General features: G+C 37.3%; 1 protein-coding gene across 1 annotated transcript in view; it reads right to left on the bottom strand.

Annotated features, from left to right (window-relative positions):
- Positions 1-11,667: 11,667 nt before the first annotated feature.
- RAG2 (recombination activating 2) overlaps positions 11,668-12,500 on the bottom strand; it is an 11,820-nt gene continuing 10,987 nt past the window's right edge. Inside the window, exon 2 of the mRNA XM_074272716.1 lies at positions 11,668-12,500. This exon is cut by the window's right edge and continues 799 nt beyond it. Coding sequence (XP_074128817.1) covers positions 11,685-12,500 — 816 coding nt within the window. The 3' untranslated portion in view covers positions 11,668-11,684.

A 12,500-nucleotide genomic window follows, 5' to 3' on the forward strand; every position in this document is an offset into this window, starting at 1 on the left:
ATCATGTCTTCTTCCTTCGAACTGATGCCAAATCTGGGTCTGGAGCCACAACTAGAATGGGTAGAGCTTTTCTGTGTTCTTCACATTTTTTCCAGCACAGTACTATTCCATCACATTCATGGACCACATTTCATTTACTTCTTCCCCAAATGAGGGGCATCCACTTTATTTCCAGTTCTTTACTCCCACCAAAAAGTGCTGCTATCAATATTTTGGTATATATGGATTCTGGTTTTTTTTATCATTTTCATTTTCAATGTGATAAACTTTTCTGTTATGGGAACTAACTCACATCTCATCCTACTTTTGTTAGCAAATAAAAGCTGCATTAAAGAAACCAAAGTGGCTGACATTTATGTGATATTTCAAGGGTTACAAAACATTGTGTACAGTTCAGAGGCTGCTTGGTACAGTAGAATGGAAGGTAGACTTGGGGTCAGGGAATTTGGGGTTGTTTCAATCCCAGATCCACTGTTTACTTCCTAGGTGACTTTGGGCAAACAGCTTCACCTTTGGATCTCAGCTTCCTTATATAAAATGAAGGGATTTAATTCAAAGACCTCTAAAAACCTTAACTATCTATCATCCTATATTTTTATGGGTCACCTACCCAAAATCTTTGACTTAATTGCTTTAGGTGTTGTCTCCATTTAATAGATGAACAAATTAAAACTGAGAGATGAAGTCACTTGCCTATGGTGACAAAGCTTCTGAGGCAGGATTCAGAGTAAGGTCTCTTCTAAATGTCATTTTAGTAATGAGTAGAACAAAATCCTGTCTGCATACTCAGCCTTTAAGGAAAATACAGTGAATCGAAGATAAATCTTTGTGTAGGACACTTGACTCCCATGAATTCTGTCTTCCATTATCCAAAAGAACAGAATGACCAGTCAGAAGGGCTGAATATAAGTTCTAGAAAATCCGTTATCATGTATCTCATTTCAGGAAGAGGCTGCAGAGAATCCATTAGGTTTGCTCAACTGGCATATTTTATTGAGTGCTATCTCAACAATGATGCATGACCATTGATTGTCCTTTTTCCTGGTTTCTTAAAATATTATACTATTTGACACTGTCTTGTTTTTTTCTTTGTTTTTTTTCCCCCAGCCCTGAAGGTAAGCTTTCTCAGTCATTTTATTGAATCTGAAATTGAAAATTCATGTTCAACACTTAGAGCTATCAGGGAAATGGAAGGAACCAGTCTACTCTCACCTGATGCTCTGAAATGATTTTGTGAATCACTGTTAGGTCTCCTGTTGGTGAAGGACAGAGGCTTCTTCTTTTGAACAACCCTGCTGGAACCCTGGCAGTCAAAGGGGTCAGTTTGAAGTACTTCAAAAGAACCCTGTCTTCTTTATTTTCTACTTCTCTTTCGACTTCTAACTATACTACTCATCCAAGTCACACACCTTACTTACTTGATTTGGCACTGAATGACATTTTCACAAATCATTCCACCCTCCAGGGTTGCAGATTTGTCATCATTGCACACATTTAAGAGGATGTGAAATACTTTCTGAATTCCATTTCCATGGTACTCCAAAAATGTTTCAAGCAATCCATTAATGACATAGGTTGATTAAACATTGATTAAATAATATGTGTAAAGTACTATGCTAAGTGTGCTGGGGATGTAGGTGGAGAAAGGCAGTCTTTGATCTCAGAGAGCTGGCATTCTAATGGAGAAAGACAATAGATAAATGTACCTGCTTCCTTGTTGTAAGGCATTGTGCTAAGCACAAAGACATATGGGAAAAAAGAGTCCCTCCTCTTAGAAAGCTTATATGCTTTAAGGGTGATATAACTGTAAGCACCCAAGTATTGTTTAATATTAAAACATATATGTACTCATATATAATTCTCCCAATGATGTAGATGGCAACCTGCCCATGCTTGTCTATCTCTAAAATTTTTGTTCAAGTCCTCCTACTGTTCCAACACAGGAGGTCCATTCAATATGTTGAAGGTCTACATCCATTTCTTCTTACATTAAGTGGGCAGCAATGAGCAGACTGACTGTCCATCTATCACCTTTTGCTCTCCCCATGTACCCAACTCATCTTTTCTTCCTATCACACATTTCCCCTGATGATGGTTTTTTCCCCACTTTGGATGGATGAATGCCATGGTCTGATAAGGAAGAGTACATTAACCCGCAAAAATCAGGAAAGGCTTCCTGCAGGAGAATTCATACGAATTGAGCCTTAAAAGAAGAGGGAGCATTCCAAGAGCAAAGGCAATATATCTAATAGAAAATAAGCACCTCAAGAGTGTGACAGTATTTTCTTTTCTTTTTGGATATTCTGCACTTAATACAATGCTTTAAGGTATACATAGTAGGTGCTTATAAATTCTCATTAGAGTAAATTAAGTTGGAAGTGGTAAATATTTTCTCAACATACTTGTCTACATGGGGAGAGGTTTATATTTAAGTTCTTATATCTTCAATTTTGTTATATTACAGTCATTAATGTAGATTTTTCTCATTGCATATTTTGTATACTAGTTTTTTTCCTCACCAAAAAACCAAACAATTCTTCAATTTAACTGATATCACACCATTTGTGAGATATATATTTGACTATAGACTATGAGCCATAGGGATGTGAATTACAACAGTGATTTCACTAATATAAGGAACTAATTCTTCCAATATAGGTCAGCACTTTTTTTTTTTTTTTTGCAAATTAATCCTATAGGGTTGCCTGTAGCACTGAGAGGTTAAGTTCCCAGAATCACAAAGTCCTTAAGCTTATATAAAGACCTGGGTAGGGGACTTCCGGCTAAGATGGCGGCGTGGAGGCAGACAGCTGCTTGAGCTCCTCGCTTTCTCTCAGAACTTACTTCATGACAAGCCTCTGACTTAATGCTTGACCCAGAAAGAAATCCACAAATTATCACCAAGAGAAGACATCCTTGAAAGTCGCCAGAAAAGGTCTGTGTTTGTTCGGGGGAGGGTCAATCAGACTGGGCGCAGACTGAGGGCAGACAGCCAGAGCAAGACAGGCAGCTCACACAGCTCAGACCGGAGGGGGAGGGGTGTGATCTCTGCAGTTTCTGCGAAAGGGCTTTTGCCCCAGTGTGGATGCTCCGTCTTGGCAGCAAGCCAGGAGCAGCAGAGAGGGTGTAAACACCGGAGGTGAAGATTAAAACCCCAGAAAGCCAGCGTCTCTCAGAGCCCGGCCACCCCCAACCCCCACCTGGACTGACTCGGTGCGTTCTTGGAGCCTCAGAGCGCAGACTCAGTACAGTCATTGCTGTTCTGTTAGTGGCTCTCTGCTGCCCTATCCCCAGTCTGTAGAGGAAGCCCTATCCCCCGCAAAACAGACCAATTGCTTCTCTTGTCAGTTTGATTCTGACAAAATGAATAAAAAATTCAAAAGGGCTCTAACCATTGACAGCTTTTGTGTGGAGAGGGAGCAGACTTCAAATGCTGAGGAGACTAGGAACAGAATGTCCCCAGATGTATCCCCTGGGAGGGATATAAGCTGCTCCTCAATACAAAAGAACCTCATAGAGGAAATAAAAAAGGCTCTCACAAGAGAGCTGGAAGAGAAATGGGAAAAGGAAAGGGAAGCTTGGCAAGAGAGCCTGGAGAAGTCATCCCATGCATTCAAAGACAGAATGGATAAAGAAATCAAATCATTGAGAAACAAGATTAGTGAGCTGGAAAAGGTAAACAACTCCAAGGAAAACAGGATTAGAGAGCTGGAAAAAGAAATCAGCTCTCTAAAAAATAAAATGGATAAAATGGAAAAAAATTCCATAGAAGATAAAAACTCAATTGGACAATTACAAAGAGATATAAAAAAAGTGAGTGAAGAAAATACATCATTGAAAATTAGACTGGAACAAGTAGAAATGAATGACTCAAGGAGAAACCAAGAGGGAGTCAAGCAAAACCAGAGAAATGAAACAATTGAAAAGACTGTCAAGTACCTTACCAGAAAGACAACAGACCTGGAAAACAGATCCAGGAGAGACAATTTGAGAATAATCGGACTCCCTGAAAAATGGGAGGAAAAAAAGAGCTTGGACACCATTTTCGAGGAAATTATCAAAGAGAACTGCCCAGACGTTTTGGAAACAGAGGGTAAAATAGACATTGAGAAAATTCATCGATCACCTACTGAAAGGGACCCTAAAATCAAAACGCCAAGAAATATAGTGGCCAAGTTCAAGAACCATCAGACAAAGGAAAAGATATTGGAAGCTGCTAGAAAAAAACAATTCAGATATGGAGGATCCACAATAAGGATAACACAGGATCTAGCAGCGTCCACATTAAAAGAACGCAGGGCCTGGAACATGATATTCCGAAAGGCTAAGGAACTTGGTATGCAGCCAAGAATAACTTACCCAGCAAGAATGAGCATCGTTTTCCAGGGAAGAAGATGGACATTTAACGAAATAAATGAATTCCATCTATTTTTGATGAAAAAACCAGACCTACATAAGAGGTTTGATCTTCAAATACAGAACTCAAGAGACTTCTAAAAAAGGTAAAAAGAAATCTTGAGAACTATACTTCTGTCAAAAAAATATGTAAAGAACATATGTACAATTTGTCTTAGAAAATAGAGGTGGAAAGGAGATTATATCATAAAAAAGTACAAAGTGGTGGTACTACATCTCATGAAGAGGCAAAGGTAACCTATTATATCTGAGAGAAAGAAAGGAGGGAGATGAACATAGCGTGTATCAATAGACATATCCGATTTATGGTGAAACTTCTTCCACTTCATTGAAAAGTGAAAGGGAAGGAGTAAGCTAAGGGGAAGGGAATACAGTAATTTCGAGGAAAAGGGGTAAAATAAGGGGAGGATCTTTAAGGTGGGGGAGGGATCCTAAAAAGGGAGGGCTGTAAAAAGCAAGTGGTGTTTACCAGTTTAATACTGGATAGGAGGGTAAAAGGGAAGGAAAGGGGAAAAGCATAAGCAGGGGTTAATAGGATGGCAAGCAATATAGAATTAGTCCTTCTAACCATAAATGTGAATGGGGCAAACTGCCTCATAAAGAGGAAGCAGTTAGCAGACTGGATTAAAAGTCAGAATCCTACTATATGTTGTTTACAGGAAACACACCTGAAACAGGATGAGACATTCAAACTAAAAGTAAAAGGGTGGAGCAGAATCTATTATGCTTCAGGCAAAACCAAAAAAGCAGGAGTAGCCATCCTCATCTCAGATCAAGCAAAAACAAAAATTGATCTAATTAAAAAAGATAAGGAAGGGCATTATATCCTGCTAAAGGGCAGCATCAATAGTGAAGCAGTATCAATATTAAACATGTATGCACCAAGTGGTGCAGCATCTAAATTCTTAAAAGAGAAATTAAGAGAGCTGCAAGAGGAAATAGATAGCAAAACTATAATAGCGGGAGATCTCAACCTTGCACTCTCAGAATTAGATAAATCAAACCACAAAATAAATAAGAAAGAAGTCAAAGAGGTAAATAGAATACTAGAAAAGTTTGATATGATAGATCTTTGGCGAAAGCTAAATGGAGACAGAAAGGAATATACTTTCTTCTCAGCAGTTCATGGAACCTATACAAAAATTGATCATATACTAGGGCATAAAAACCTCAAAATCAAATGCAGTAAGGCAGAAATAGTAAATGCATCCTTTTCAGACCATAATGCAATCAAAATAACATTTAATAAAAAGCCAGGGGAAAATAGACCAAAAAATAATTGGAAACTAAATAATCTTATACTAAAGAATGATTGGGTAAAACAGCAAATCATAGACATAATTAATAACTTCACCCAAGAAAATGACAATAATGAGACATCATACCAAAATGTGTGGGATACAGCCAAAGCAGTAATTAGGGGAAGTTTTATATCTCTACAGGCCTACCTGCATAAAATAGAGAAAGAGAGGGCCAACGAATTGGGTTTACAACTAAAATTGCTAGAAAAGGAACAAATTAAAAACCCCCAGACAAACACAAAACTTGAAATTCAAAAAATAAAAGGTGAGATTAATAAAATTGAAAGTAAAAAAACTATTGAATTAATTAATAAAACTAAGAGTTGGTTTTATGAAAAAACCAACAAAATAGACAAACCCTTAGTAAACCTGATTTAAAAAAGGAAAGAGAAAAAGCAAATTGATAGTCTTGAAAATGAAAAGGGTGAACTCACCACTAATGAAGAGGAAATTAGAACAATAGTTAGGAGCTACTTTGCTCAACTTTATGCCGATAAATTCGATAACTTAAATGAAATGGAAGAATACCTTCAAAAATATAGCTTGCCCAGATTAACAGAGGAAGAAGTAAGTAGTTTAAATAGTCCCATCTCAGAAAAAGAAATAGACCAAGCTATTAACCAACTTCCTAAGAAAAAGTCCCCAGGACCAGATGGATTTACAGGTGAATTCTACCAAACATTTAAAGAACAACTAACTCCAATGCTATGTAAACTATTTGAAAAAATAGGGATTGAAGGAGTCCTACCAAATTCCTTCTATGACACAGACATGGTACTGATACCTAAACCAGGTAGATCGAAAACTGAGAAAGAAAACTATAGACCAATTTCCTTAATGAATATTGATGCTAAAATCTTAAATAAGATATTAACAAATAGACTTCAGAAAATCATCCCCAGGATAATACACTATGACCAAGTGGGATTTATACCAGGAATGCAGGGATGGTTTAATATTAGGAAAACTATTAGTATAATTGACCATATTAATAATCAAATTAATAAAAACCATATGATCATCTCAATAGATGCAGAAAAAGCATTTGATAAAATCCAACATCCATTCCTACTAAAAACGCTTGAGAGTATAGGAATAAATGGACTATTCCTTAAAATAATAAGGAGCATATATTTAAAACCTTCAGTAAACATCATATGTAATGGTGATAAACTAGAACCTTTCCCTGTAAGATCAGGAGTGAAACAAGGTTGCCCACTATCACCATTACTATTCAATATAGTACTAGAAACTCTAGCCTTGGCAATAAGAGCCGAGAAAGAGATCCAAGGAATTAGAGTAGGAAATGAAGAAATCAAATTGTCACTTTTCGCAGATGACATGATGGTATACTTAGAGAACCCCAAAGACTCTGCTAAAAAGCTATTAGAAATAATTCAGAATTTTAGCAAAGTCGCAGGATACAAAATAAATCCACATAAATCCTCAGGATTTTTATACATTACCAACACAATCCAACAGCAAGAGATACAAAGAGAAATTCCATTCAAAATAACAATCGATAGTATCAAATATTTGGGAATATATCTACCAAAGGAGAGTCAGGAATTATATGAGCAAAATTACAAAACACTTGCCACAAAAATAAAGTCAGATTTAAATAAAGACCTGGGTAGTCTCCCTATCCTGCAGAATGGAAAAAGTTTCAGGAAGTCCAAATCCCCGAGTCACTTGGTGAAAGCAATGTCCCTTTGAATGGCCAAAAACTATTTTTCTTTAGCAGAAAGTCTGAATATCAACTAGCTGCCAATTCCCAGGTGGGAAACCCTCTCTTCTTCCTTCCTCACACCCACTGACCAACTTGAATTAGCATCAATCTGAGCTTCTCACTCCTTCCCAATGCCTGAGCGTGCTTAATCCAGGTGAAAACCTTATGAAAACCCCCAGATTTTATTGGTTTGGGGTTCCTCTGGGTTCCAGCCAATCTGAACTCTTCCTGTGGCCTCTGACTGCCCTTGTTGTTATTTATTGTAATTATTATTATTTATATATTCCCTTGATTGTTGTTTAGTCGGTTTAGTCACCATGTCCTACTCTCTATGACTCCTTTTGAGGTTTTCTTGGCAAAGATATTGAAGGGGTTTTCAACTCATTTTTTTTTACAGATGAGGAAACTGAGGTAAACAGGGTTAAGTGACATTTCCAGGTTCACACAGCTAGTAATTATCCAAGGCTGGAAGAGTCTTCCTGATTCCTTCCACCCACTAGCTATTTGGTTTACATTTAGATAGAGCTTTAACATTCTAGAATCAGGAAGACCTGAGTTCAAATTTTGCCTAAGACTCTTATTAGTTGGGTTACTATGGGCAAGTCACTCTCTTCCAGACTTCAAGCTCACACTCCATCCACCGAGACACCTAGCTGCCCTTATGGTCCTTTTACTTTTACATTTAGTTGTGTGCTCCTGTGTTCGTTCTACTGAACTCTGGGTAAGATATATATCCTCTCTAGATTTCAATTTCCTCATCTGTGAAATGTGGATTTTGGACTAGCTAGCCTCTTCCCTCTAGATTATGATCCTTTTGTATCTTCATTAATTAAATCAATGGAGGAGGTCAGTCCACTCGCTGTGAAGGATCACTTCCTTTTCTGAATTCTTGTCAAAACCCTCAAGATTGCAGCCATGGTAACACTGCCACGTGATATCTATAAATATAATGGGGCATAATGACTGAGGTCTGTGGAGAGAATGACATAGCAGAATTCTGCTCACTTATGAATGACTGTGAATAATTGGTAAAAACAACAGAAACAGGGAAACTCTTTAGACTTTATTAGTTTTATAGGATGATATAATCCACACTGGCAGTTGAGAATGAATACATAAAGAAGAAACAAGCATTTATTAGGCACCTCCTATGTATCAGTCACTGTGTTGAAATTTTTTTTTACAAATTTATCTTATAAATCCTTATAAAGAATGCTGAGAGATAGCTTTTGTTGTTATTCTGACTTTACAATTAAGGAAAGGGAGGCAGATATGATTAAATGATTTGCTCAAGGTCACAAAACCAATAAGTGACCAATACCAGATCTGAGATTGGTTCTTTCCATGTCCAGTGCTCTACATCGATGGCATTTGGGAATGAGCACCACAATTGTAAGGAATCACTGAGAAGTCACAGTCTTTGGAAGTCTTGTCGATGGTGTTTGGGGATGAGAATCACTTAGAAGTCATATTCTTCTTCACACATAAATACAATGCTGTTTTAGCTACATTGCTGATCTTTGAGAGTTGGAAGATGAAGCTACAGTGGAAGAAATGTGGGCTGTATTGCTCTATCTCCCACAGGGTTTTAGTCTTTGTGGCATCTGAGAAGCCCTTGATGAAGATTGATAACCAGCCATTTGAGGCTGTTTTTTTTAGGAGAAGATGCAATTCTTTCTTAAGAAAACACTCCATCAGAGGGGAATGTTTATTTCTAATCCTGTCTAGTGATGAATGGAAGCCCTGGAGCCTCAAAATTAATAGTCCTTGAGAGTTTTATTCTAGCTAGTACAAAGATTTTTTTTCCTGTTAAGTGTCTAATTGAACCTTACTAAGCTCACTAATTTTATAATATCGTTTGGCATATGGCTGAATAGGTTAACTAGGCACTAAATAAAAAAACATAGAGATTCCCTCATTTTTGCCCATTTTTAATCACATGCTTTTTAATTTTATCAACTGTCTTTAGCTTCTCTTGAAAGAATTCAGTAAAAATGTCTCACTGGCCTTTACACTGATAATTTCATTAATACCCCTCTTAACCCTTCCTCGGTTACTCCTCTTTCATTTTCACAGAGCTCAACAGTCCTGATCTTCCATTTCTTGTGAAATTGTCTTCAAAGGCTTTGGATTTATAAGGGAGGAGTTGGGGCCAGAAAGGCCCCAAAGATAAAATAGTCCAGCCTCCCATCATTTAGGGATAAAGATACTGAAACCCAGACAGCTCACTCTCACTTGGAAAGGTCAGTAGCAAAGCCAGGAACAGAACAAGTTTCTCTGAGCCCAAGTGTATGATCTTTCTGGTACACCTGGTGATCTGCTTGAGCTTAGCATCTGAATTCATTGTAACTAAGTCTTTAGCTCAGTGCTTTAGCTCAGAGCCTGAAGCTCTGGTGATGAGTATAGACACTTAGAGATGGTGACTGATGTTGACTAAAACTGGAAAGATGTTACAAATAATTGTTCCTTTTTCCCTATGCCATTAAATAGACATTTAAAAAATGAGATCCTAGACACAGACTCTAGGTTCAATGTGATGTTGAGGAAAGGTCACCAGGAGTGCTGGGTTCTGGTTGCAACTGTGCCACCAATTATCTGTTTGACATTGGGCAACAGAGGCATAATTAGGGTGGGGTGATCAGAGTTTTACCCGAAGGTGCTGAAGTTTAAAGGGCATCTCTTTGCCAATAGATGGCTAGCTTTCTTCCCCCTGGGTATCCTATACTGGGTATTATATCTGAGTTCTCCACTCTTTGAGCGGAATAGTTTTGCTCTATGCCAGAATATCTATCTTTTCTCCTCCCAAATGAATGTCTTAAAATTTATATTAGGGGCTGTTTTGTGCTTCTTGCTTTGGGGAATGTTCTGTGACGTTTGGCCTAGGTTTTTTTTAAAAGCTCTATGTCACAGATGTCACAATTGTTCCCTAAATCTCAATCTCATTTGTTAAGAGGGGTTCATCCTGTCTCATGGGCTTGTTGTGAAGAGAGAAAGACCTAACACAGTGATGTCAATCTCCCATAGAAATGATACCCCTAGAAAATGACTTGACGCTTATCAATTAGGGAACGGCTGAATAAGTTATGTATATGAAAATAATGGAAATTATTGTCCTATAAAAATGATGAACAAGCCAATTTTAGAAAGGTCTGGAAAGATTTACATGAATTGGTGCTGAATGAAACAAGCAGAACCAGGAAAACACTGTACACAACAAGAGCAAAATTGTGCAATGAATAACACTGGCAGACTTGGTTCTTCTCAGCAGTTCAGTGATCCAGAGAAATCCCAATAAATTCTGGATGGAAAATGCCATCTATATCTAGAGAGAGAGCTATGGATACTCATTGTAAATTAACATGTTATATTCACTTGTTCCTTCTTTTTTTCTGTTTTTTTCTTGTGATTTTTTTCCTTTCATTTTGACTTTTCTCTTCCAACATGATTCATAAGATTTGTAAAAAGATGAATGTACATGTATAACCAAAAATGTTGTTTTTACACAGTATCTTGGGAAAACAAAAATTAAAAAAAACAAACAACTCTCTTCCCACTAAATGGTACATGAGGATCCCTCCATGCTGCCATGTTGCCTTAGAAAACTACATATTAACATTATCTATCCTCTTTTGTGCTTTTGTATATTTAGTTAAATAATTCCCAATTACATATTAATTTGTTTTGGTTACTTTCAGTGTTGTTGATAAAAAGCACATCTATAACCAAAAAAGCATGAAAAATTTTAAAATTTTTAAAAAAATTAAAAGTTCTATAGAAACATAAGCTATTACTAGTATATTTCTATGTTTAAGGTTTTTCGAGGGTAATATTCAGATATAAAATCCTCAACAAAATTGAAATGAAGGGGATCTGAGTTCAAATTTTGTTCTGCTAAGCTTACTATCTCTGTGGTCATAGACAAATCTTATAAACTTTTGGGGATTCCAGTTTGTCATCTATGAAATAAAGAGCTTGAAGATCTCTTCTAACTCCAAAGTTATCATTTGGAAGCCTCTATGCATATTACTTGCTGAACTTAGTTTCACTAATAAATATATTTGGAATTGGATTTAATGAACTTCCTCTCCTCAAGGACTAAATTCATCAGGGTAAAAAAAAAGATGCATTTTTTTTCCAGTGGACAAAACAGAAATTCCTTATGTTAGAACTGTGGTTTTTAAGCTTAGGTCTAAAAAAAATTGATGTGTGGAATTTAAATCCAAACATTTTTTATAATTCTAATCAAATAACTTTCTAAAAAATGATTTCTTGGCTGGAGTTATTATTTTCACAGGGGCTTTTTTGCGGAGGGGTTTCAATGGGGTTCTTTTTAAAGGCAGAGTCTTTTTTGGTGTTTGTAGCCCCCTTGCCATTTCCACATGCTCATTGCAAAAATATTTGCTGCTTCCTTCTGAGAGATGAATGAGCAATTGCTCGGCCAAATTCATACACTGGGCATGGACCCAGTGGCCATCTCCATGAGAACAGTAGATCATGGCAGGCTTGTTGAGTTCAGTGGAATAGAAGGGTACCCAGGTATTGATGTCAACATCACAAGTGGGACAGCAGATGATCCAATAACCTGTTTCTGATTCATCTTCTTCGTCATCTTCATTATAGGTGTCAATATCATCGTCCCCATCAAAGCTGTTGATTTCTGCACTGAAACAAAATTCTTCTGAGTCTTCGAAGGGAGTGGAATCCCCTGGGTCTTCTGCTGATGTTTGACTGCAGGAGACTGTTGCCTGTTCTTCATCCACTGGGTCATCTCCACCACACTTCAAGGTGTAGAAGTAGTGTGCATCTGACATAGCTTGCTTATTGTCCCCTGGTATACCAAGAAAAATGGTCCCATCTCCCATGCTGCTTCCAAACCACAACTTGCTGTGTTTAATATCAGGGGTCCAATCTGGGGTCTCCATATCTTGGATCTCAATCTTGTTGTCTTCTACTGTAACAATGTTGCAGACCATCCTTTTTTGATTTTCAAGTTGGTAGCCCCCCACAATGACAAACTCATTGCTTTTAGTTTGAGTCAGGATGGCACTGGAGAT

This window comes from Sminthopsis crassicaudata, chromosome 6 (assembly GCF_048593235.1).
Source record: "Sminthopsis crassicaudata isolate SCR6 chromosome 6, ASM4859323v1, whole genome shotgun sequence".
Taxonomy (NCBI): domain Eukaryota; kingdom Metazoa; phylum Chordata; class Mammalia; order Dasyuromorphia; family Dasyuridae; genus Sminthopsis; species Sminthopsis crassicaudata.